At 38.2% G+C, this 27319-nt stretch overlaps 1 protein-coding gene across 1 annotated transcript in view; it reads right to left on the bottom strand.

The window, feature by feature from the left end:
- Nucleotides 1–9025: 9025 nt before the first annotated feature.
- The window catches only part of SMCHD1 (structural maintenance of chromosomes flexible hinge domain containing 1), a 128882-nt gene continuing 110588 nt past the window's right edge, over nt 9026–27319 (bottom strand). The window contains exons 45-48 of the mRNA XM_060121914.1: nt 26161–26332; nt 17677–17835; nt 17282–17384; nt 9026–10082 (exon numbers count right to left, since the gene is read on the bottom strand). Coding sequence (XP_059977897.1) covers nt 10058–10082; nt 17282–17384; nt 17677–17835; nt 26161–26332 — 459 coding nt within the window. The 3' untranslated portion in view covers nt 9026–10057. The remainder of the gene's footprint in view (nt 10083–17281; nt 17385–17676; nt 17836–26160; nt 26333–27319) is intronic.

The following is a 27319-nucleotide window of genomic DNA, read 5'->3' as shown; positions in this document are numbered from 1 at the left end:
GGCCAATGAAAAATATGTTCAGCCTCATTAATAATCATGGACGTGCAGAGTAATACCTAAGTAATTAATTAATATCTAATGCAAATAGATACCACTATGTACTACCAGATTAAAATTTAAAAGCCTGACAATACCAAGTGCTAGTGTGAATGCGGAGAGAAACTCTCCCTCACTGCTAATGGGAGTGTAAACTGGTACAACGGCTTTGGAAAACAGTTCTGGCGCTTCCCTTGTAGCGCAGTGGTTAAGAATCCTCCTGCCGATGCAGGGGACATGGGTTCGAGCCCTGGTCTGGGATGATGCCACATGCTGCGGAGCAGCTAAGCCCGTGCACCACAACTGCTGAGCCTGCACTCTACAGCCTGTGAGCCACAACTACTGAAGCCCACATGCCACAGCTACTGAAGCCTGCGCGCCTAGAGGCCGTGCTCCGCAACAAGAAAAGCCACCGCAATGAGAAGCCTGAGCACACAATGAAGAGTAGCCCCCGCTTGCCGCAACTAGAGAAAGTCCATGCGCAGCAACAAAGACCCAATGCAGCCAAAAATCAATCAACCAATCAATTAAAAAAAAAAACAGTTCTGCACTACTTTTTACATTTGAACAGTCACGTACCCTAAAAGCCATCAACTGCACCCCTAGATGCATAACCTAGAGATGGATGAAAAAATTGGGGCTGCCAAGGGGAGAGCCTCAACACTATTCTTTTCATCTCAACAAGCCCAGAGTAAGCAGCAAACCCTATGCCATAGTGATGGTTCTATCTCTGTGCACAATTACTATTGTTCTTTTCAATGAATTAAAACAGTTTCACAGAGTTGTGATTAGAAATAATGGAATATGTTTAGCCCAGTTTCTAGGAATTTGTCTATTTCATCTAGGTTATCCAACTTTTTGGCATACTTTTTGGTTCATAGCAGTCTCTTATAACCCCTTTTATTTCTCTAGAATCATTAGTAAAGTCCTCACTTTCATTTCTGATATTAGTAATTTGTGTCTTTCTGTTTTCTGTAGTCCATCTAGCTAAAGATTGTCAATTTTGAACCAATTTTTGATATTAATTTTCTCTTTTTTTATACTCTATTTTACTTATCTCTACTCTGGTCTTTATCATTTCCTTCCTTCTACTAGCTTTGGGTTTCATTTGTTCTTTTTCTAGATCTTCAAGTTGTAAAGCAAGAGTGTTGATTTCAATCTTCTTATTTTTTAATATGAGCATTTATAGCTATAAATTTCCCCCCTCAGCAGTGCTTTCATTGTGTTCCATGTTTTGGAATATTATGTTTTCATTTTCATTAGTCTCTAAGTATTTTCTGATTTCCCTTGTGATTTTTTCCTTGATTCATTGGTTGTTTAAAAATGTGTTGTTCAATTTACACAAATTTATGAATTTTTAGTCTTCTATTTCATTTATTTTTAAAATTGAAATATAATTCACATACTATACAACTGACCCATTTAAAGTTTACAATGCAGTCGGTTTAGTACATTTACAAACATGTGCAACAATTACCACAGTCATTTTTGGAACCTTTTTTTTTTTGCGGTACGCAGGCCTCTCACTGTTGTGGCCTCTCCCATTGCGGAGCACAGGTTCCGGACGCTGGCTCACGGGCCTAGCCACTCCGTGGCATGTGGGATCTTCCCGGACCGGATCACGAACCCGTGTCCCCTGCATCAGCATATGGACTCCCAACCACTGTGCCACCAGGGAAGCCCTGGAACCTTTTTAACATCTCACGTAGAAACCCTATATTCCTTAGCTATCACCTCTGGTAGTAGTTTCCTAGGGAAACTTTGCCATTATAAAGTACCAAAAGCCAGGTGGCTTGAAACAACATAAATTGTCTCGGTTTTGGAGGCTACAAGTCTGAAATAAAGGTTTTGGCAGTGCCATGCTCTAAGAATCTTCTGTTTTAGTCTCCTTAGGCTGCTATAAGAGAATACCATAGACTGGGTGGCTCATAAATGAATTTATTTCTCACAGTTCTGGAAGCTGGGAAGTCCAAGAGCAAGGTGTGGGCATATTTGGCATCTGGTGAGAACCTGCTTCTTGGTTCACAGAAGGCCGTCTTTTTGTTATGTCCTCACATGGTAGAAGGGATAAGGGATCACTCTGAGGTCCCTTTTATAAAGGCACTAATCCCATTCATGTGGGCTCAACCCTCATGACCTAATCACTGTCCAAAAGTCCCACCTCCAAACACCCTCACGTTTGTGAATAGGTTTCAACATGTGAATTTGAGAAAGACACAAACATTCAGTCTGTAACACCTTCGTCGCCTCTTCTAGCTTCTAGTTCTTTGGTTTGTAGATGCATCATTCTCATCACATGGCCATCTTCTGCCCACATGTCTCCACACGATCTTCTCTCTGTTAGTGTCTGTGTCCAAAGTTTCCCTTTTCATAAGAACATGTTACATTGGGTTAGAGCCAACCTTAATGATCTCATTTTCACTTGATTACCTCTGTAAAGACCCTATTTCCAAACAAGACCAAATTCTGAGGTACTAGGGTTTGATCTTCAGGATCTTTGGGGGGCATACAATTCAATCCACAAGGTTAACTCTGTATCCTTTGGCTATCAGAACCCTACTCCTAGACACCCCCCACCCCACCACTAAGCAACCACTAATCTTTGTTTCTATAGATTTTCCTAAATTTTCATAGGAGTGGAATCATACAGTATGTGGTCTTTTGTGACTGGCTTCTTTCACTTAATGTTTTTGTAGTTCATCCATGTTGTAACACGTATAGGTACTTTCTTCATTTTTATGGCCAAATACTATTTCACTGTGTGGATGTTAAAAATTTTGTTAATTCCTTGATGGACACCTTTTAGTTATTATGAGTAATGCTGTTATAACATTCATGTACAAGTTTCTGTGTGGGCAAATGATTTCATTGCTCTTGGGCATATACCAGGAATGGAATTACTGGGTCGTGTGGTAATACTATGATTAATCATTTGAGAAACCACCTGATTCAGATTGTTCTCCAAAGTGACTGGATCATTTTACATTCCCACCAGCAATGCATGAGGCTTCTAATTTCTATACCTTCTTGACAAAATTTGCTGTTATCTGACTTTTTGATTATAGCCATCCTAGTGGATGTGACTTCTCATAGTGGTTTTGATTTGTGGTTCCCTGATGAATAATGAGGTTGCACATCTTTTCATGTGCTTGTTAGGCATTTGTGTATCTACTTTGGAGAAATGTCTATTCACATCCTTTGCCATTTTTAAATTGGGTCACTTATATTTTTATTATTCAGTTATAAGGGTTCTTTATATATTCTAGGTATGTCCCTTATCAGGCATATGATTTGTAAATATTTTCTCCCATTCTGCTGTGTTGTCATTTCATGTTGATAGTATGCTTTGAAGCAAAATTGTCTAATCTTGATGAAATCCAATTTACCTCATTTCCTTTTGTTGCTCTTGATTTTGGTGTCATATGTAAGAATTCTTTGCCAAATCCAAGGTCATGAAGATTTACCTCTATGTTTTCTTCTAGGAGTTTAAAATTTTTGCTCTTCTATTTAGGTCTTTGATACTTTTTGAGGTAATTTTTGTACATGGTGTGACGTGGGATCCAAGTTAATTTTTGCTTGTGACTGCCCAGTTGTCTCAGCACCATTTGTCAAAAAGACGATTGTTTTCCCTTTGGTTGATTCTTGACACCCTTGCTGAAAATCAATTGACCATAGAAGCATAGATTTATTTCTGAACTCTCTTTGGATAACTGTTGCTTTCTAGTAAATTGTGAAACTGAAAACTACATCTGCCTATTCATTGTTGCACATTTTCTCTTAGCCTCTGCTCATTTTTCTTCATTCTTTTTTCTCTGTTCAACCTGCATAATCTCTATCAATCTATCTTCAAGTTCACTAATTCTTTCTTCTGCCAGTTTAAATCTACTGTTGAGTCACTCTAGTGAATTGCTTATTTCAGTTATTGTACTTTTCAACTCCAGAATTTCCATATAGTTCTTTAACATTTTTCTTTTTATTGATATACTTAATTTGATAAGACATTGTCATTGCACCTTTAATTCCTTAACCAAGTTTTCCTTTAGTTCTGTGAACATATTGATAATGGCTAATTCAAAATATTTTTCTGTTAAATCTGACAACTAGTAGCTCTCACAGGTAGTTTCTGCTGCCTTCATTATTTCCAGTGTAGGAGTCATACTTCCCAATTTCTTTGCATCTCCTAATTTTTTGTTGGAAATGGCACATTTTAGATAACATATTGTAACAACTTTGGGTACTGGTTCACCATCTTCTGGGGCTTATTTCCTTACTTAGTGACTGGCTGGATTATTTTAGTGAAATCTGGGCCCCACCCCATCCCCCAGTGTTAAGTTGGATGCTCCTCTTCAGCGAGGCACAGCTCTAGGTGTGCCCCACAGTCACTCTGGGAGAACAGTGGTGGTGTTAGGGCTCTCTTCTCTTTCCTCAACCCTACAACCAGCTGTCAAACTCCATTAATAGCTGGTTGACTGCTCTATTTTTTGTATCAATGCCCGGAACAAAAATTCCTGCACAAACTAATTTAATCAAAGTATGGCTTTTTTGATGGGGATGGAAGTTTCTGAGGTGTTTGATATTTGTTCTAACCCAAGGTGGGCTTCTTCCAGGTGTCTTATTGCTCCATTCTCTCCTGAAAACTAGCCAGCCTATATCTTCATTAGTTCCATGGACCTCTTCCCAATTCCCTATACAACCTCCACTATTTTTGAGAATGCTCTTAGGTTTAGATTTCTCCATGTTGTGAACGAAGCCAGTTCCTTTGCGAAGTGATTAGGAGCTATTTGTTTGACATGTTTATCTCCCCTCCTCCCTCTGAAACAAAATCTCAGAGTCAGGGCTCTGGAGCTGGGAATGATGGCAAATTTCTGAGTAACACCTGTGCCCTAGGAGCTAAACGTGGTAGAGGCGGCAGTAGCCCAAGATCCTCTTGGCTTGCTTCTCCTAGGGTGGAACCACCACCTCACGAGCTAGAGGAAGGGCTATCAAGGCTCCACTATTCTCAGCATGCCAGGTCCAAGGCGGAGCCTCCATCCCACAAGTGGGGCCAGGGAGGAAGGAGACAGCCCACACTTCTTGACCACACTGACCTGGGACTTAGCTTTCAGCAAAACGCAATTGTGGGCATGGTAAGAAACCACTGAAGTCTTGCTCCTCCTGGAAAGAAAGCCCTCTGGCTGGGAGATGGAGGGTCAAGGGAGCACAGGGTTCTTGGCTGTAGCAGTCTGGACTGGGGTCTCCACCTTGCTGAGCTGGGAGGTCGGAGGGGGACAATGAGGTTTGGTTTAAAATGCCACAGATCCTAAACTTTCTTACAGAATCTTCATAGATTTTCTTGAATAGATATTTCATTTACTGTTTGCCCTTAGGACAATTCCAAGAGGTTTTAAATGGCTGCTTTTAATACTTCTCACCAGCTACTGGGGAGCAGGGTCAGCAGAGCTCCTCAGGCTGTCTTAGCAAAAGTTAATCTCCCTCCACATTTTTTTTTTTAAACAAACATCATCATGGAATTAATTTTCTTTTTTGACCACAGCATGCAGCATGCAGGATCTTAGTCCCCTGCAGGGATTGAACCTCCGTGCCCCCTGCAGTGGAAGCGCCAAGTCCTAACCACTGACTGCCAGGGAATTCCACTTTTTAAAAATTTAATTAATTTTTGGCTGCGTTGGGTCTTTGTTGCTGCATGCAGGCTTTCTCTAGTTGTGGTGAGTGGGGGCTACTCTTCATTGCGGTGCACGGGCTTCTCATTGTGGTGGCTTCTCTTGTTGCAGAGAATGGATTCCAGGCTCGAGGGCTCAGTACTTGTGACTTGCAGGGTCTAGAGCGCTGGCTCAGTAGCTGTGGTGCACGGGCTCAGTTGCTCCGCAGCAGGTGGGATCTTCCTGGACCAGGGCTCGAACCCGTGTCCCCTGCATTGGCAGGCGGATTCTCAACCACCGGGCGACCAGGGAACCCCCCTCCCCCGCCCCCCACTTAATTCTTAAAGCATAGGTTTGATTAGAACTGCTGGAAAACTTGTAGTTACTTGTATTGATTCAGTATTTCCTTAAAAGCCCAAAGCTTTAGAGGTCTGCTCCCAAATTATATCTAATTTTATTTCCCATTGCACTCGAGTCAGACTGAGCTCCTTCCAAAGACATGCTCTTTTGTCTCATTGTCTTCGCTTATAGTGTCCTTTCAGCTCCTCCCTCCTTCCCCAAACTGCAGCATACATAAATCCTACATACCCATCAAGGCCCAGTTTCAGTGTCACATGCTCCGTCATCCCTCTGCAATTCACACTTACCTCTAGTCAGATTTAGTGATCATATCTTCTGTCCATGTAATTGCCTAACAAAGGGAAGAAAGTGATATCCATTGGAAACTCACCAAATGCCAGACCCTATACTAATCATTCAACTGTTTCATTTGATTATTAATCAACCTTACAAAATAGGTACAATTATCCTCATTTTAAAGATGAGAAAAACTGAGATACAGACAGGTTAAATAATTTGTCCTAGTCATAAAGCGGGTAAGTGTTAAAGCCTAGATTAGCATAGGCAGAGCTTACACAATGCTTCTTTAGCTCGGGGATCAAACATGTATGAAAAGAATATATGTAAATGTTTTACTCGGCATATAGAAGCTATTATCTCCTTCCACAGGTCAGATACGCTGGTTTGCAAAAAGCACATATATGTATTTGCTAAATTAATGAATTTATGAATGTTCCAATAAAAACCATTCTGTATTTATTTATTTTTATTTTTTATTTTTTTGCGGTACACGGGCCTCTCACTGCTGTGGCCTCTCCCGTTGCGGAGCACAGGCTCCGGACGCGCAGGCTCAGCGGCCATGGCTCACGAGCCCAGCCACTCCGCAGCACGTGGGATCCTCCCGGACTGGAGCACGAACCCGTGTCCCCTGCATCGGCAGGTGGACTCTCAACCACTGCGCCACCAGGGAAGCCCTCATTCTGTATTTCAAACAACTAAGGCCAACTACTTTATAATTTTACATTTTGAAACATCCCAATAATCATATTTATAAATGTCTTATGAAACTGGCACTCCATTCTAACAATAGGATAATCTATATTCTATTATAAAAACATCAGGCAACCAGCACATGAACATTTAACACAAATGTAGCCAAAGCTCAATATATTATTACTTTTAAACACATATGATTGGTTTTTTAAAATGATTTTTGACTTTTCATTAACATTTGATACAGGGATCACTGTTGAACTGTCAGCAGTCCTTTTTTTCTTTTTCTTTTTTTTTTGGCCACACCCCACAGCTTGCAGAATCTCAGTTCCCCGACCAGGGATTGAACCCAGGCCACAGCTGTGAAAGCCCAGAATCCTAACCACTAGGCCACCAGGGAACTCCCAGCAATTCTTCGTACAAGAGATTCACTCTGCAAAACTACTAAAGAGAAGTATGCAATATGCTTAACAAATCAAGACATAATTCTAGTCTATGAAAACACGGAAGTAAACTTTTTCACTGAACTTGGTAGTCATTTATCAATATATCACAGAACTAGTGAAATCAGAAGAAATACAAAGTAAAAGATTTCTCTTTTAAATACCATCCTATAATTACTAGCCCAACATAACGAATGGTCTTGTATAAAGCATAAAAGTGAATTCCAGGGCTTCCCTGGTGGCACAGTGGTTGAGAGTCCGCCTGCCGATGCAGGGCACACAGGTTCGTGCCCTGGTCTGGGAAGATCCCACGTGCCGCGGAGCGGCTGGGCCCGTGAGCCATGGCCGCGGAGCCTGTGCTCGCAACGGGAGAGGCCACGGCAGTGAGAGGCCGGCGTACCGCAAAAAAAAAAAAAAAAAAAAAAAAAAATCCAATTATGTTTAATTATACCTAATAAAAGATTCAAATCTTCACCAGTGGACTAATAAATAGGTCAAGGTACATAAGTTTTTATTTCCACTAAAATGAAAACATAGAAAAATGAAATGCTATGTTCCATTTCCACCAAGAATTTAACAAGAGGTTAAGAATAACTGAGGAGAAACACAAGTGAAAAAGATGTAAACAAATTCTATTAGTAAGATTTAAATATGGTACTACACAAAGATATAAATATTTTCTAGTCCATGTTATTTGTTTTATTGGAGTGTGGTCTAAAGAATCAGAATACTAGGAATTTATATTATTAGACATCATTTTACTTTGAAATTAGGCTTCCTAACATTAAAAAAATATATCTAATGTCTCTTTATTGCTTGTCACTTGGGATAGTGATTCTTTAACACTAATTTGATCTCTCTCCAAAATACTTAAATAGTATCTTCAGATACTCAAGTTATTGATGAATTCATAAATGAAATAACTGCTTGCATAAGGTGAGATGTGGAGAAACTTTACCTTATATTTAAAGATAATTAATATTTTAAGGCCAAGTGTCCTACCATGAATTTTAATGCTGCTAACCTATCCCTAAACATACACCTGCTAAAAAGAAGCAACCTCTTTTTGAAGTCAAAGGAGGTACTATGTGTTCAAAAAAAAATGAGAAATATGAAATTAACATGTATAAAAGTAAATTTATAAATATAATTACATAACCATGAAGAGATGATACCATGAAAATGTTTAGCAGGTATAACTGAAAAGACATGACAGTAGAAAAATGATAGAAATTAAAATTTGTTTTACTAAAAAGTATTATGTGAAAGTTACATACTAAAAATATTAATCCTACCCATTTCATAATGACTGTAATTAACCAAGTCATAACCTCAAGAAGTTAAAAATCTCAGAAGGTGAAACTTACCTTTCTGGCACTAATATTTAACAGTTAATAAGTAGTAGTTTTACTTACAAGGAATCCAATCTTTCTTTTAGTTAATTCTTATTACTGCCATTTTGTTTCTTCAACAAAACAGTTAAATGACTTCCAATTATAAAGAGAGGTTAAATATCATATTTTACCAAGGTAACTTTTATTGAGCTTTAAATTTTGAAAAAGGAAAACACACCTATTCAACAGGGAAGAAACAATCTTCTTTATTAACCTCACTGTATAGTCAGAAAGGATTAAAAAACACACACATTTCCTGGGCCACAAAACTGTACCAAAAGTATTTCCTTATAAAATAACTTCACAATCCAATAGTCCTGGACTGACACAAAGACATATATTGACATACATTAGCATGAATTAAGACACAATTCAAATGTTTTTGCAGCAACTTTCTAGTAGACCCTTATTCCCTTAATGAGGGAGTGTACAACTTCTTTAATCCCTTAAAAATAGTAATAAAAAATTACAAAATAACGTAAACATAGAATTAAGGCTGAGACTATATAATCTAGTATTAATAAAGTCAAACAATAGTTATAAAATTGCTGCTGCTGCATATTATATATATATACACATATATATACAGGATAAGTCTTTAGAAATTTAAAATGCTACTGCTGTCACAAGTCCACCCATCACTTTAATGTTTTTCCATATATCTTAACATCTGAATTCCCAGATACATGTGCTTGTCTACGTTTATTCTGAATTCTTAAAAGTTTCCTTGCATATTTACAATTAAATACCTAACCTCTAGAATTTTCCTTAAACGCAACAGACATAACAGTTATGTTAAATAAATTCACACAAAAGTAATAAAAAGGTTTGCTTTCAAGAAATAGTTGTAGCATATTCATGATAAACATACTGAAAAATAGTACATACACTTTTCTTCAGGATTAATAAATGCTATGTGTCAGTTTTGCAGTCACTACCATAGCTGCATATCTCTGACACACCTGCAAGATAATGACAACCAAAGGGCATGATGACTGGAAGAATTCCAGTAAACCCATATTGTTCGGTGAGATTCACAAAACTGAATGGTTGTTTCCAGTGCCATCTGGCTAGACATGGAAATACATGTCTAGATACTTGTTATCATCCCCAGAAGTATTCGTCTGTAAGTCACCCTCTTGGTCTTCTGAAACAGAGCTGCAGAAGGCAGGGCATTCTTAGTGAGACCAATGGCCCCCTCTTCTGTCACCTCTCACACATCTGTTTTGGTTATAATCCTGATCAAAATGGAAAAAAAAAACACAGTAAATTTTATGTACCAAAGTTTTCCTTTCCTGTAACTCCCTCATCAGACCTGGATGGTTAAATATCCAGTGGAACTATGTTCTACTAATTATAATAATTCTTGGTATAAACAGACAATTAAATCCTTGTATATAACCACTTCTTTCACATGTATGCAGCAAACAAACAAAAGCTTAACATAAAAACAGTAATTAATATATACAGAGGAAGGGATAAGTAATTTTTAGCACAGTTCTCTGGAATGGTGTATCCCAGACCCAAATTCTGCAGATTTTTGCCTATTTTCCCCTTTCCTAAAATGAAATGACCACTTTAAAAATTAACAAGAATTACAATGCTCATTAGAGAAAAGTCACAAAGACAAGCAAAAGGAAAAACACTTAAAAATATCCACAATTCCATACACGTAGAGATGAACAGAATGAACATTTTAGTATATATTTATGCAGATATTTCCTTATTCAGATATACTTTTTATTTATTTAATTTATTTATTGCGGTACGTGGGCCTCTCACTGTTCTGGCCTCTCCCATTGCGGAGCACAGGCTCCGGACGCGCAGGCTCAGCGGCCATGGCTCACGGGCCCAGCCGCTCCACGGCATGTGGGATCTTCCCGGACCGGGGCACGAACCCGTGTCCCCTGCAACGACAGGCGGACTCTCAACCACTGCGCCACCAGGGAAGCCCTATATTTCTTAATAATAGTTCCCTGAACTGCCATCTCCAAATAGAAGACACACAATTTTGATAAAAAGCTATTTTGTAATCTTTATTAGTAGAAAATCAGGGCTTCCCTGGTGGCACAGTGGTTGAGTGTCCACCTGCCGATGCAGGGGACACGGGTTCGTGCCCCGGTCCGGGAAGATCCCACATGCCGCGGAGCGGCTGGGCCCGTGAGCCATGGCCGCTGAGCCTGCGCGTCCGGAGCCTGTGCTCCGCAACGTGAGAGGCCTGTGTACCGCAAAAAAACAAAACAAAAAAACCCAAAAACTGAAGCCTCTACTGAAGAAAATGAGTCTATTGCATAGTATATATTGCTAAGTATATTTTGTTGATTCTAAAATCCACATTTTTCCACATTTAACATCTATCTGAAATCTACCTTATAATGTCATGAGTTAATTTGCAGTGTTTTAATGTTTCATGAAAAATGGTGTTTCTAATAATTACTGACATCCTACAGTTGATGAAATATGGTATATAATCCCTATAAAAGCTAACAATATATAAATAGGTAATAGCCACATACTAATATAAATAATAACATAAACACACACACATTTTGCTATTATTTCCTACTACTGAATTTGTTTCCAATTGTATGGATGAAATATATCACTATTTAGGTACTGTTAAAGATACTTTAATTTCAAGTAACATTTTTGATATGGTGTGATTTATGGAGAACAGGCAGAGACTGGGGCAGAGGCTGGGGATGAGGAAATTACTAATTAAACAGTGGCTTAAATTTTAAACTGAAATTTAAAGTGATTTTAAATTTCCCAAAGGTAAGCAGGATGCAAAAGGGAAGCCATAGGCTAGAATACACCAAATTTGCAACCTAAATCTTCTCACCTGCCACCACAAAGCTAGATGTTTGTTTTCTGTGTGCCAAAAGCTGTACTGACAATATGGTCTCTCTTGCTCTATGAAAACATTTACACTCCTCCTCCTTTTCTTGATATTCTACAGTTTTGCTATGAATTATCTTGGTATATCTTTTGTCAGTCATTGTGCTGGGCGTTCAACGGACCCTTTCATCCCTGGGAATTCGCTTCCACATGATTTTCTTCTCCATTTTCTTCTTTCTAGGATTCCTGATAGTCTCAGTTGGTTCTCTACATCTCCTCTCCTTTCTCTTCACATATTTTCCCTATTTTTCTGTGAAGTTTCCTTTACTTTAGTGCTTTGAATTTTTTTTTCCCCCTCCTTGCCTGGCTTCCCCCACACTTAGTTCTTTGAATTTTTAAATTTCAGCAACAGTATCTGTAATCTTGTCCTGGCTGTTTTTTTCTCCTAATACCCCCTTAGTTTCGGCAATCTAATCAAGAATTATGTACAGTTTTAAAAGAGTTCGGTTGAATCATCTTCCAGGGGTGGTTTTGCTATTTATCTTGGATCTCCCCTCACATGTTGTTGACTCCCCTCATATGTGTGATGTCTCTTGGTTGTACGATTACATTTAAGAAAGAGGACTGTGCTGCTGGCCTGGATTTCTTCTGCTGTTATAAAAATAGAACTGTTTTCCCATTATGGCTCCTCTCTGAGTGGGAATTTTATGGGATAGTGGGAGCAGGGGCGTGGACAAACAGGCTTTGCTTTAAGGGTGTGGCTGGAGAGCCAACTAGTAGGTTGCTAGTCCCTAGATGCTGGCAATAGACAAGCCTCTAGGGTGCCACCAAGTACACCAGAAGCCAATATACCAACATTTAACTAACTAATTACCATCATTATCTAACTTCCTGGTGGGAGCTTTAATACCTGGAACAAGGGAACAAAGCTCTCAAAGTTTGGGGTTGAAAATTTGGCATGTTCTAGGCTAGGTTTCCTCTCCTTTTCCATTCTGCTCTCATCCTTCCTGTTTTGGGCTGGACTTCTCTGACTGAGTCTAGGGTTCCACCAGGCATTGTGTCCCTCTGTCTCTCGACCACTCCCAGTACCTTCTCCTTTAGTATATTCCAGCCTTGTTTCTATCCTGTAATCCCAGAAAACCTCAATCAAATGTGAAGGCAGAAGGAAGACCGTTTCAGCCATGCAAGGGCTCCAGTTTCTTTCTACACGTTTTTCATAAGGAAGTTATGAGAGAAAGAAAGACAAGGAGGGCTTCCCTGGTGGCGCAGTGGTTGAGAGTCCACCTGCCGATGCAGGGGACACGGGTTCGTGCCCCGGTCCCGGAAGGTTCCACATGCCGCGGAGCGGCTGGGCCCGTGAGCCATGGCCGCTGAGACTGCGTGTCCGGAGCCTGTGCTCCGCAACGGGAGAGGCCATAACAGTGAGAGGCCCGCGAACCGCAAAAAAACAAAAACAAAAACAAACAAACAAAAAAGAAAGACAAGGAATCCAAGAAACAATGGATTCAACTCAAGAGAGCTGCCAAGGAGGACCCAGAAGGCCTACATGGTTACTAGTTACTAAAGCAGGTGGAAGAATACATGATCAAGTTACATACTGAAGGAAAAAAGAAAATTAGAAACTCCACAGAAGTTAACAACATCCAAGAAACAGTCTAAATAAGAACTGGATTAAAATTTAACATGATTTTAAGAACTGATACAATATAGAAGATTTATTTGACTTTCATGCTTGGAACACTGACTGACGGCCTAAGTAAGTGTCATGACGTTAGAACCTTACAAAGAGGGAAATGTAATCCTAGCACACACTTTGCCTACACTATATATTTACATAGCCATAATAATATATGTTGTTTATCACCTTCTACCTTTGAAAAAAGCATGGAGGACTGGGTTGATGGTTACAGGAGAGAATATAACTAAATAATCACGAGAAAGGGTAAGTTCTAAAATAATTCAGAACAATTTAGTCCAAAAGTCATGAGGTGGGCCAGGCAAGACAGACCTCCACACCAAGGTGTTGGGTGGGCTGTGCTGTCTGAAAGCTGATAAAACAAGACCAACATAATGTATACAAAAAATGGAGGCAACAACAGAATAACCACAACAGTTAAAACAAAGGTTGCCTCTGGGAAACGGGACGGGGTAAGGATACACAGGAGCAAGATTTCATCATCATAAGCTCTTTCAATGCCTGTGCTGCCCAGTCTGGTAGCCATAGCCCCGTGTGGCTCCAGAGCACTGGCAATGTAGCTAGTCCTAATAGAGATTTGCTGTCTTCTGAGTTTTGAAGACTTTGTATGAAAAAAAGAATTTAAAATATCTCATTAATAATTTACTATTTGCAGTATGTTGCAATGATAGTATTTTGTACACTGTGTTCAATAAAATATACTATTAAAATTAATCTCGCTGTTTCTTTTAAAATGGCTCCTAGAAAATTTTAAATTACATGTGTGGTTCACATTTTACAGTACAACACTAAATCTATACACCAATTCATTTACATACATGTATTACTTTAATGAAAATGATACTATTACTAACAACTTAAATATAAACTAAAAGAAACTTTAGCCCATACCACCTCTGAATTGCTACAAAATCTTAATAAATAAGATCCAAATTAATGACATCATTTGTAGTTCTGTAGAACTGTAAGGTCCTAGGCTAAAACAGTGCTGAGGCTGCAGGGTAGCCTCAAGAATATGTACTTTAAAACTGCTTGACAGGAATTTCCTCACTTGCTCTTTTAAAAAACTGGAAAAATGTTTCCCATCTTCCATAAAACACTTCTTTTGTTTGTTTGTTTGTTTGTTTTTTGCGGTACGCGGGCCTCTCACTGCTGTGGCCTCTCCCACTGCGGAGCACAGGCTCCGGACGCGCAGGCTCAGCGGCCATGGCTCACGGGCCCAGCCGCTCCGCGGCATGTGGGATCTTCCCAGACCGGGGCACGAACCCGCGTCCCCTGCATCGGCAGGCGGACTCTCAACCACTGCGCCACCAGGGAAGCCCCATAAAACACTTCTTGAAAAATTATGGCAAACCTACAGAAAAGCAGAAGAAATAATATAACATTTTGCCCACTCTTATTTTGATATGCTGTTGCTTTTTCATCCTGTAGTGTTTTAGAGTATATCCCAGACATCATGTTATTCAACTGGTAAATACTTCAGTACACATTTCTAACTGTATATTTATCTTATTATAAACTCTATGATGCTGTTATACACAACATTCACAATTCCTTAATATATCTAATATCCAGGTGATTTAAAAATTTCTCCAAATTTTTTCAAAATTGCATTTTAAAGATTCAAATCCATATCCAAACAAGGTCTACAATTTGCATTTGATTATTATACCTTTCAGGTACTTTTATTCTATAACAAACAGTTCATCCTTCTCCCTATGCTTCTTTTATGTCATTAATTTATTCACAAAACCAGTCATTTGTCCTGTACAATGTTATATTCTTGACATTCTAGATTTGGCGTACTGCTTCCTGGTGGCATCATTTAACTTGTTCCTAAATTTCCCTTATTTCCTGTACACTTGGAGTTAAACTGAAGGCACGTCTCAAATTCGTGAGAGATTTAAGCTTTGATACCTTAAGGTATCTATTGTATGCAATGAATTAACCTACTTCCTGGGCATCTAGAATGTTAGATGAACTATCCTGGGGAAAAATCACCCAGTTTTCTGCAGTGCTTATTTCCTGCACAGAACCCCAGCTGAGAAAGGCTGACTGGAAGCTTCAATAGATTCAGGTTATTTCTCTACTGAATCACATAATAGCAAATATCCTGATTTTTAATCAGTGGGTTCAGGAATGTCCATCTGATCTTTCCATTATTAGCATTACTATTTTTTTTTTTCAGGCAAGGCTTTATTGGGGCCCCTCCTACAGCAGAGGGGCCATTATTATTAAGTTTTCCCCTCAACTTTTTACCTAATAATTTGGGTATCCATTGATTATTATTTCCTAAATCCATTATTTTATTAGGAGTGGCCAAAATGTGATGTTTTAATTTTATCATGCTTCTTATACTTTATTCTTATATAAAGAACTTTATAAAGAAGACCTTCTATAAAAAACTTTCTCCAATTATTTGGTTACCCTGAAAGTTCACATAAGAAAGAATGAACATGTCTTTTCTATATGAATATATCAATGAGTTGGTGTCATTATCTCACAATTTTTTTGCAAGATATTATTTTGGGGAGGGGCATACTATGGCTTCAGTCTACCTCTCCAACCACGTCTTGGGACTTTCTCCCTCTTACCCACTATATTTTAGACTCACAAGCATCTTCTCAGTTCCTCAAATAGGCCAGGCTTGTTATTTTCTCAGAGCTTTCATACCTATTCTCTCTCTGACTGAAACCAATCCCTACATGGCTGGCTTCTCATCCTTCAGTTCTCTGTTAAAATGCATCTTTCCCAACAACCAACATCGTTTTCCCATTATTCTACATCACTTCATCCTTTGTTCTTTTTTTTTTAAATTTATTTTTGGCTGTGTTGGGGTCTTTGTTGCTGTGCGTGGGCTTTCTCTCATTGCAATGAGCAGGGGCTACTCTTCGTTGCGATGTGCGGGCTTCTCACTGAGGCTGCTTCTCTTGTTGCGGAGCACAGGCTCTAGACATGTGGGCTTCAGTAGTTGTGGCATGCAGGCTCAGTAGCTGTGGCGCACAGGCCTAGCTGCTCCGCTGCATGTGGGATCTTCCCAGATCAGGGCTTGAACCCGTGTCCCCGGCACTGGCAGGAGGATTCTTAACCACTGCGCCAGCAGGGAAGTCCCCTATCCTTTGTTCTTTTGTAAAACTTAACATTATTCTATATTTTTACATATAGAAAAAGGTTTACTTTTTTGAATTGTCCTTCTTCTGCACAGGATTGCAGACCTCCCAAGGGGGCAAGAACCATATCACTTTTATTTACCCAGCAACATACAGCACAAAATAATCAAATGGTTACTGAATAAATGTAGAATATGTAGATGGATAGGGCATAGAATACCAATTCTAAATACCATGGTCTCAAAGGAACTCCTCAAAGGTCAATACGAGAAACTTATTCAGGCAGAGTCTATATTTGAACCTTTTGAAATAATGTATAATAAATCCCAGTACTATGGTATCTTTCTGTGGGATGGCCTTACTAGCATCTATACTGAAACAGACAATTTTCTTCACTGAGTTAGGATGCAGATGGCTTTGTTGGCTTCTTGGTGAGCTATGTAAGTGGTATCTGATTTTCCAAACCACATATCATAAGCAACTTCTATATGAGTAATGTACAAATGATTCTGCATATTCTATACTTAAGTTGCTGATCCTATGAAGCAGAATACAGTGTATTAGAAAGTTTCCAAATAATTTGCAAAAATCATTTAGAAAACTGGAGCATCCTAGGAGAAAATAATGATTACATCTTATCTTCATTACCCATCATCATTCAGTTCACTTAAAAAGAAACAAAATTAATTCTGGTTCAAGGTGGGTAAAATACCCTCATGCTATATTTAAAGTATAAAGAGCCAAAACCTTGACAAAGTAAGCAATCATAACTTTCGGGTCACAGTAGACTCACCTATTTTGTCTTGTAACTTCTCTTCTCATTCTCTTAGGAGGAACTGGACAGTCTGTCATTGGATGACGCAGTGAGTCATTACACTTACGTGTGGGAGTCATACCTGTAAAGACAGAAAATTTAGAAAATAAATCTTTAAAAGACTGGAATTATTATAAGCAATACAAGTGAATGTCTTAATTTATAGAAGAGTAATTAATAAATAATACTGAGAATGCTTCTTACTACTCTTGCTGACCGAACAGCTTACAAACATTTGTCAGTTCACTTGGAGGTCAAGAGTGTCTGTAATTTAAATTTTGGATCATTCGCATACTTTCTTCTTGTAGCTGAACTCTCTCTAATCATGAACACTATCTTCATGCAGAGAAAGATATTAAAAAAAAATAAAGTACCTAGTTTTTGCTCTATCAGTTTGAGATTCTTCTCTTGTTCATCAAGTTCCTGTTTTTTCTTCTTCATATCCGGAGTGTGAAGGTATTCCAACTGCCCGTTAAGGTCCTTGTTCACACTGCCCAACCTGCACACAGCAGTGCGGTACTGCTGAAGAAGATCTGCAAAGAAACCAAAGACATTCGATTAAAAGTACTGATATCATATCAAAGCAGTGTTTTAGGAAAGAAGAATCAGCAACACTGAGTGTTGTTATAGTAATGTGGGAACTACTGTTAACGTTCGGTGTAAACAAATACAATAAAAAAGCACAGTTTAGAGCCCAGCACAAGACTGGTGCTTGTTAAATATTAATTTTCTTCAGCTGCTTGACTTTAATAAATTTCTATGTCAGGAAAGAGTTTTCTATATAAAAGCACTCTGAATTAAATCACTCTCTCAGTCAGTGTTTACATCCTGTTTGATACTCAGTATTCAATCTAACTCCACAGAAATTTGTGAGAAGGGGAAGAATGCACTAAATATAGCATTATTAGAAAATCCCTGCTTCCCAGTACTGATGAACCTAGTGGCAGGGCAGGAATAAAGATGCAGACGTAGAGAACGTACTTGAGGGCACGGGGGGCGGGGGGGAAGGGGAAGCTGGGACGAAGTGAGAGAGTAGCTGACATATATACACTACCAAATGTAAAATGGATGGCTAGTAGGAAGCTGCTACATAGCACAAGGAGATAAACTTGATGCTTGGGCTTCCCTGGTGGCACAGTGGTTGGGAGTCCACCTGCCAATGCAGGGGACACTGGTTCGGGCCCTGGTCCGGGAGGATTCCACATGCTGCGGAGCAGCGAAGCCCGTGCACCACAACTACTGAAGCCCGCGTGCCTACAGCCCATGAGCCACAGCTGGAGAGAGCCCGTGCACAGCAACAGGGACACAATGCAGCCAAAAATAAATAAATAAATTAAAAAAAAAAAAAACAAAAAAACCTTGATGCTTTGTGACTATCTAGAGGGATGGGATAGGGAGGGTGGGAGGGAGGCTCAAGAGGGAGGGTATATGGGGATATATGTATACATATAGCTGATTCACTTTGTTGTATAGCAAAAACTAACATTGTAACAACACTGTAAAGCATTTATATTCCAATAAAGATGTGAAAGAAAAAAAAAGAAAATCACTGCTTCCAACAGACATGATCATTACCTTAAACACAGCTTTCAAAAACACTCTTGGATACTTAATTTTCAGAAAGCTTAACTTGCATTACTTTGTTTAAAAACATATTACATTGGTCAAGTTTGAGACTATTTATTGCCTGTTTGTATAATTTATTAGACACCAAAAATTAAATACATTGACTATACTTTAGTCCAGGGGTCAGCAAACTATGTAGTCCATGGGCCAAAAATGGTTTATACAGTTTTAAATGATTACATTCTAAATGGTTATATAAATATGTTCATAACACCCTCAATTTTGCCTCCTGGATCACAGAGCCTAAAATATTTACTATCTGACCCTTTGAGACTCTAGTCACACAAAGATTATCAATATTCATGGGAATGGGCATAAAAACACCCAACTGCTTAATAAATATATACAGTGGGTTTACATATAAAACTGTGGAAGAAATTATTTGAGTCAGGGTACACGAGATATGAGATATTCTATACTTTAAGGGTCAATAACAGTATTTTTAAAAAACTATCAAGCATTCTGGGAACGAGTGAACAAACACACACCTGTGAACACTTATGAGAATATTCATATATTTAAATATGAATTCCATATGTGTAACTGAGTGATGACAAGGTCCTTATGTTTCTTAATTCTTTATGATTTATTGGGAACTCAAAGGTAACTAAAAATGTCTGGTTTTCTGGTTTGATAGTATTTCTAACTTCATGTTAAAGTTATGTTTTCTATATGCATAAAATTATATTTATTTTGTATGTGAATGAGTTACAAAATTATGTTCAGATCCATATGTCAGGGATGCTGCCTAATTCAGAAGACGATACACAAAAATTTCAAGTTGCTAACGGTTGAAATCCTACTTCTTAACATGGTAAGTTAGTTATGAGGTTCTTTTACCTTTTAAATACTCAAGAAAAAGTATGTTCAAAAGCTTTAACAGAACATTAAGTCAACTTGTTATTTATAAACTGAAAGATGGATTATTAAATACTTCCCATTAAATGGAGCACTAATACTAAGTTCATATTTTATGTATAAGGTAGACAGAAGCAACTTAATTTAATATGCCTTAGCAATTCCCTATTTTTTGTACATGAAATGTAATTTCTATTTACCATAGTGTCTATAAAAGTCTTTTCTAAGTCATTTAATAACATTTTGCCAAAGAGAAAAGCTAAAAATTCATATTTAATTCTGTTTATAAATGATTTTAGAGCTCTAACATTATATGTTGTCTGAAAATTTTAATTATCTAGGAAAAAAACTAATGATGCTTTACTGTGAAAACAGCAAAATACTTTAAAATAAAAAATTAGGGACTTCCCTGGTGGTCCAGTGGGTAAGAATCCACGCTCCCAATATAGGGGGCCGGGGTGCAATCCCTGGTCAGGGAACTAGATCCCACATGCATGCCGCAACTACGAGTTCGCATGCTGCAACAAAGACCCTGTGTGCTGCAACTAAAACAGGGCACAGCCTAAATAAATACATAAATATTAAAAAAAAAAAGTGTAGCTTAAAATTAAAAATAAAATTAAATTAAAAATTAGTTCATGTAAAGGGACAAAAGCTCAAATTACAGTGTGTTTATTTCTCTATGCTACATATTAAGAAAGATATATAGATTATTTCAATGTATTCAGGGGTAGACTCTCTAGGAACAAATCAGAGAAGTTCTTGTAAATTTTGTTACTTAATTTTTAGGTGACACATTGTTCACTGAGGCAGATCTGGAAAAATATATAGAAGAGGATAATGGAGAAGTAAATTATCTCAATTATGTAATTCAGGAAAAAACCATTTTTCTTTCTACTCTTTTGTGTCACTGTGCAAATGAATACATACACTGTCCTGAACTTGGCAAAGTTATCTTTTCTTTTTTTAAACATCTTTATTGGAGTATAATTGCCTTACATATCTAACATTTTTGAGGTTGAAATTCCTCATCTGTAAAATGAGGGGAACAGCAGTAAATGAAATAATTCAAGTGACAACCTTAACAATGTATGTGGGACATAATAAGCCCTCAAATAGTAACTATTATTATTCTCTTGAAAATTGCTTATTCATGTTATCCACTCATTTTTCTATTAGTCTTTGTCTTTTTTCTTGATTTTTAAAGGTTGCTTTTAATAATAAGACTATAACACCTTTGTCTACTATATATGCAATTTTCCCCAGTTTGTCATTTGCCCTTCCATTTTCTTCAAGGTGCTTTAAAATTTTTATGTAAACTTAAAATAAATTAACTATAAAATGTTTTCTCACATGTGCCAGTACTTGTCTGTCAAAAAGCCCTTCTCTCCAAGGTGGGTGTTTCTATTTTAGATAGGCTGATCAGGGAAGTCCCTGAAGGTGTGACATTAAAGTATAGAACTGGAAGGAAAAGAATCAAGCCATGAACGTATCTGGGGCAAAACCACTGGAGATAAGGGAACATTAAAATAAAGTGTTCCTTTCAAGATTAAACTTTCTAATTTCTATTCAACTGTGCTAAGAACTTCCTGAACACAGCTGAAGAATGGTGGTACTATAAGTTTTCTTTGCCTGTGCCATTTTGGGAAATAGGTTTATTAGTTTCATAAGATGCCCTGAGTGATCTCCATTTTTATCTATACTCTGCAACAAATTATATTTGAAATTCACTTATGAAAAACCTATAGGATGGAGTTAACTTTTTGAACACTTCTTCAGGCAATGGTCTGTATAAGTTTTCTTCCTTATTTAAATCAATTTTGTTCACTTGCAATTTTCTAGAATTTAGTCCACTTTATTTGGACATGCTAAATGTATTTATATTATGAAAACCTAAGAAATCTCTATTTCTGAATGCATCCTTTGAGCCATTACTCCTATTGTATTTACTTTTGCCCAAAGACTGTCTTTACAAATTGTATATTCAATACAAGGGTTTTCTTTTTTTGCAATCCATTTGGTTGTACTTGTTTCTTGAGATGTATTTTTTCCCTCCTCTCATTTGAGTTGAATGGTTAATTTGTTTTTCTCATTTAATAATAAAAGCGTTAAGCCTGTAGGTTTACATTTGATCTCAGCTGTCTTCATGCCTCTTATGTATAATGTGTAATATTCTCATTCTTTTTAATATTTAAACTTTTTTTGACAAAATAGTTGTTTCTAAATATCCACTATTTGAGCTTACTTTGGGAGGAAAGGAACAAGTTATTTTTTAGTTCTGTTACTATCCTAAGTAAATTTTGCTTTTCATAATTTGTAGTCTCATTGTAGCTGAGTAGCAATTTGATCAACGAATTTATGGCCATTTTTTGTGACATATTACCTTCTTACCTAAGAAGGTACTGGTATTACAACTTATTAGGTAGAAAATTCCTTGTTTTTTGACTAACGACCTGTCATGGATTAATGGTTTCTCATAACAATATTTCTGTCTCTGTATAATCAACAGTTTTAAGAAATTTGATTATGTAATTTATTGCATCAAGTTAATTAACTTTTGGTCCTCTAGTATGGAATATATCTGTTATCAAAACGAATCTATCTTTGTCCTTTTAGTGCCATTGCCTTGAAGTTAACTTTGACACTAATACTGTTACTTGTGATTTTGTCTATTCAATGTTTACATTTCTTCTTTGTTAATTCTTTAATTTTACACTGTATTGGTGTAGAAGGGAGTTTCTTATAAAAGATATAAAGCAGTGTCATGGAGAGAATAGCCTTCAGGTACAGCTGGCTCTGGGTTTGAGTTCTGTTCTATGGCTTACTGACCATGTGGCTTCTCATGTCATTTAAATTTCCACACTTCTCTCTTTACTCACTTTATTTAACTTTACTTCCTGGCACATGTTAAGCACTCGATAAATGGCAGCTATTTTTAATATATCCTAGCACTAGATTTTAAAAATCTGAATGTATTTAAATGAAAGAACTTCATGTATTCACATGTTATTCAAGGTCTTATTTCTAATCATCTTATTTTACAACATGTAAATACTCGTTTTTTCTTCTGTTTTATGCTCTAAATTTATTTGCTCTTATTTCATTATCTCATATCAAATACTATAATGCAAAACACGGTCTATGCAAAATTAGAAGACACTCTGCTTTTAATTGTGCTAGTAAGCAGGCAATTTTTGTGGTGGTAGTCTAGTTCAAAATTGCTTTTTCTCTGCAAACAATCCCATGATACACAAGGAAGAGTTTCCTCAAAGCTCTGTTCTATCGGATCCTTACTATGGCTGGCTGATTTCAGAGGGAACTTCTATCTCCTAGGAGGTGCGGGCTCTGAGTCATGTTAAGAGATGCCCTTCTAGGTGAAGATGCAAGGAGCTCAGGCTGCTGAATGTCCCAGAGCCATCCTTGTTTTTGTCTTGGCTGTTTCCAATCTCCTTTGAATGTGTGATTTCCTCCACTTTCTTTCCAATACATTCCTGTTTCACTTAAAAGTGGTCAGGCCTGGGCTTCCCTGGTGGCGCAGTGGTTGACAGTCCGCCTGCCGATGCAGGGGACGCGGGTTCGTGCCCCGGTCCGGGACGATCCCACATGCCGCGGAGCGGCTGGGCCCGTGAGCCATGGCTGCTGAGCCTGCGCGTTCGGAGCCTGTGCTCCGCAACGGGAGAGGCCACAACAGTGAGAAGTGGTCAGGCCTGGTTGCTATCGCTTAAAATCAAAAGTACCTTATACATATCCAGTAATTTTAAATTGTCTCATTTGATTTTTCAAACCGTTTGTCTAATATTTGAGTGCTTATTGTTGAATCATTAGTCTGTATGTGGAGTGTATCTTTGAAGATATTTATCAAGAAGAAAAAGTAACTGTTATATTTTTTAAGTCCTTGCATTATCTGTTAACTTTACATGTTTGACAAACCAATAGGGCACAGAAGTCTTAATTATAATCTTTTCATCCCAAAGATCTATGGATAAGGCCTTACTGTTATACTGACAGTCAGATGCCCAGGTAAACTGGAAATTCTGTCAAAAATACCTGCGCATTTTTAAAGTTCCACAGGTAATTCCTTTTAGTTTGGGATCCACTGCCATAAACTGTAGTGCTGGAGTGATAAGGGTTGAGGGTTTTTTATGCTGATTCACTGCCTCTGACTAAATTGTTTTCTCTTATTTCTTATAAGTTTGTTTAGATGTTCACTTATTTTCTATAGAGAAGATTTTTTCATGCATTCACTGTCATCATTAACAGAAGTATGAAATTCTGTATTGTTTATAACTTAAACTTTCTGTATATTATGATGTTTTGACATCTTAAAAAGCCTTTCTGGCTGGCGAGTGATTGCCTTGCCTGGGACGAGCCAATTCTTAGAGATAGCTAAGCGTCTAGCATGCCTTTGATACACAAACTAACCAATCCAGAGCCAAGCTTCCTCTATCTGGCACCTGCACCCCAAGGAGTAACATTCCTCTGCCTTAATCATCTCAGAGCCAGGTACCAGGCAACTAGCTAGAAACCACGCCTAGAGCCCAAAGACCACTGAAATTATTCAAGCAGGTCAACCCTAAACTGTTGACCTTGTCATCCCTTTGCTGCAGAGACCCCAGTAAAGGCTGTGGCTGAAGTACTCTCCTTGCTCCTGTCTTCTGCCTCCTGACCACCCTGGTGTTCTTCCATATGGCCCCTGTGTGGCAGGCTGTGCCTCCTGTCCCTAGGACCTGTGAGTATAATAAACTTTGTTTTCCTGAGCCTCTCTTGTGTCTCCTCTTGCAGCTGCACCTGACTATCTCATAAAAGGAAATATGAGATACCCTACCATCTTTCTCAATTACTATTTTAAACATTGCTGGGGGCTGAAGTAATAACGCCAAACTGGATACTACCCAAATTCCTCAACAGCAGAATAATAAAGAAATAAATTGTGGTATACGTACACAGTGGGATACTAACCTGCAATTAAAATGAACTACAACTACATACACAGTGTTGAACAAAGCCAGACACACAAAAAAGCATGGATTGCATAATTCCATCTACATAAAGTACAAAAATGGGAAAAACTAATCTATGCTCTTTTAAGTCAAGAAAGTTGTTATCCTTTGGAGAGGGGGTCGGGCTGTGACTCGAAGAGCCCTGAGAAGCCTTCTGTGGGGCTGATAATATTCTATTTCTTAATACAGAAGCAGTGTTCATTTTGTGAAAAGCCTGTATATTTATGAAATGTGCACTTTTCTCTATGTATATTACACTTAAAAAAATTAACAACAAAATGTGGTGTATACAACACACAATAGAATATTATTCAGTCTTAAAAAGAAATTCTGACACATACTACAACACTGAAGCGCCTGGAGGACATTATGCTAAGTGACGTAAGCCAGTCACAGAAGGGCTAAGACTGATTCCACATACTTGAGGCGCCTACAGGAGTCAATGCACAGAGACAGAGACCTGGGCAGTTGCCAGGGGTGGGAAAAGATTTCTGAAGATTGGCGGCAGAAGAGTATGAATGTACTTAACACTAGTGAACTGTACATGTAAAAATAATTAAGATGATAAACTTTGTTGTATGTATTTTATTACAATTTACTATATATTTTTAAAGTTAACAACAAACTACTTTTTGCTGGAAAAGTAGATATCCAAGCGTATTAGAACTATATAAAATTAAGAGCAAACAGGCTCTTAGATGATGGCCTGCAGGGGAACGTCCTGTAAAGTATAAGCACTTCAAAGCACAGACGTACAGATAATTATATCGGCCAACTAGAAACAAGGGGACACAGCCTGCAGAAGGGAAAATGGGGAAGGGAGGTCACATGTCACACACACTAAAAAAGATATATCTAGATAGTTACCAACTTTGAAATAAAAAGAAGTATTATGATTTGATGACATACTAGTTTCCTCAACAAGGAAATCTTTTATTTCAAGGTAAGAATGAAAATATGGGGCTTCCCTGGTGGCGCAGTGGTTGAGAGTCCGCCTGCCGATGCAGGGGACACGGGTTCGTGCCCCAGTCCGGGAAGATCCCACATGCTGCGGAGCGGCTGGGCCCGTGAGCCATGGCCGCTGAGCCTGCGCGTCCAGAGCCTGTGCTGCTCCGCCTCAGGAGAGGCCACAACAGTGAGAGGCCCGCGTACCAAAAAAAAAAAAAAAAAAAAAAGAATGAAAATATGAAGGAAAACCTACTTCCTATATACGTATTTCAAAACTATTTGGTGTAAGAAAGCTGGAAGTACTGGACAAAAACATCATATTCATATCTGTTACTGGTTACGTTTTGATGTTAGAGTCTTGATAAACAAGGTCCAAATAAAGGGTTAAAATCAAATGAGAAATTATTAAGTACTTATTTAACCTACCTATTTGTTCCCCTAAGATGAGGCACTGTTTTGGTACTGGAGCTCCAAAGACCATTCCCCGAAGTTTATCCATTGGAGGAGCTTTATTCTGAAGGCCCCCAAACTTTCCATTACTTCGAATGCGATCTCCATCTCTGGTCAGCAGTGTAGGACAGTGTGTAATTTTAACAACCTATTGTAAGTAAATGGATATTAATTAGCGAGTCTATAAAACTTATTTCAACTGCTCTAAGAAAACAGAAATCACTTAAGGGTTCTGAGATAAGAAATGACATGATCATGGTAGTATTTTCACAAAATTAATTACCTAGTGATGTGTAAGATGACTAGGGGAAAAAGCCAGAGGCAGGGAGATGCTTTAGACTACCTCTCAAGTGTTAGCCTAAACTAGAATAGTGACAACACAAATGGCAAAAAGTGAAATTGATGACCTGATTGATGGCTTGACTGATAAGAGGAAGGAAGAGAGAGGGCCAAGCCAGAGACCTGTGTGCTTCTGAAACCCAAGGCAGTACCCAGCCTGTAGCACTAGCTCAGTTTCCTTCTGTTTGAAGTTTTCCAGATGACCAAAGGCTAGCAAAAAGGATATTATATTAGACTGAAGAGAATACAAACTCAAAAGCAAAAGGACAAATCTTCAGAGGACAATACTATGAGTTCAGTTGTAGGAGGAAAAAGAGCTAGTGTGTTGAGAATTGGGGGAACTAGAATTATATAGTAAAACCTAAGTCGTGGAAAGGGAAGTAGAAAGTGTTAGTCAAGAACTAAATTCTTCAGAGAAGTCAGAGAATAAAAAAAAACACTAGATTTAGTATTTTATGATCTTCAAGAATATTCTTTCAAATAAAGGTCTAGGATATACAAAAATAAAACGTTCAACTTCACTGGTAACCAGAAGTGGAACTGAAATAACTTTAAGTGGAATTCAAATGAGATATTTTCACTACTCAAAAATATTAAAATACACACACACACACACACACACACCACAGAATGTTGGAGAAAGGGTCTTCTTGTACTAATCTGCTCTGGGACAGCCCTTCTCAAAGCAAATGTGACAAGTGTTTAAAACCTTAACAGTTAGGGACTTCCCTGGTGGCAGAATGCTTAAGAATCCGCCTGCCAATGCAGGGGACACGGGTTCGAGCCCTGGCCCGGG

This window comes from Lagenorhynchus albirostris, chromosome 14, assembly GCF_949774975.1.
Source record: "Lagenorhynchus albirostris chromosome 14, mLagAlb1.1, whole genome shotgun sequence".
Classification (NCBI taxonomy): domain Eukaryota; kingdom Metazoa; phylum Chordata; class Mammalia; order Artiodactyla; family Delphinidae; genus Lagenorhynchus; species Lagenorhynchus albirostris.
The sequence above is the reverse complement of the archived record's forward strand: the minus strand, read 5'-3'. Positions and strand labels throughout refer to the sequence as shown.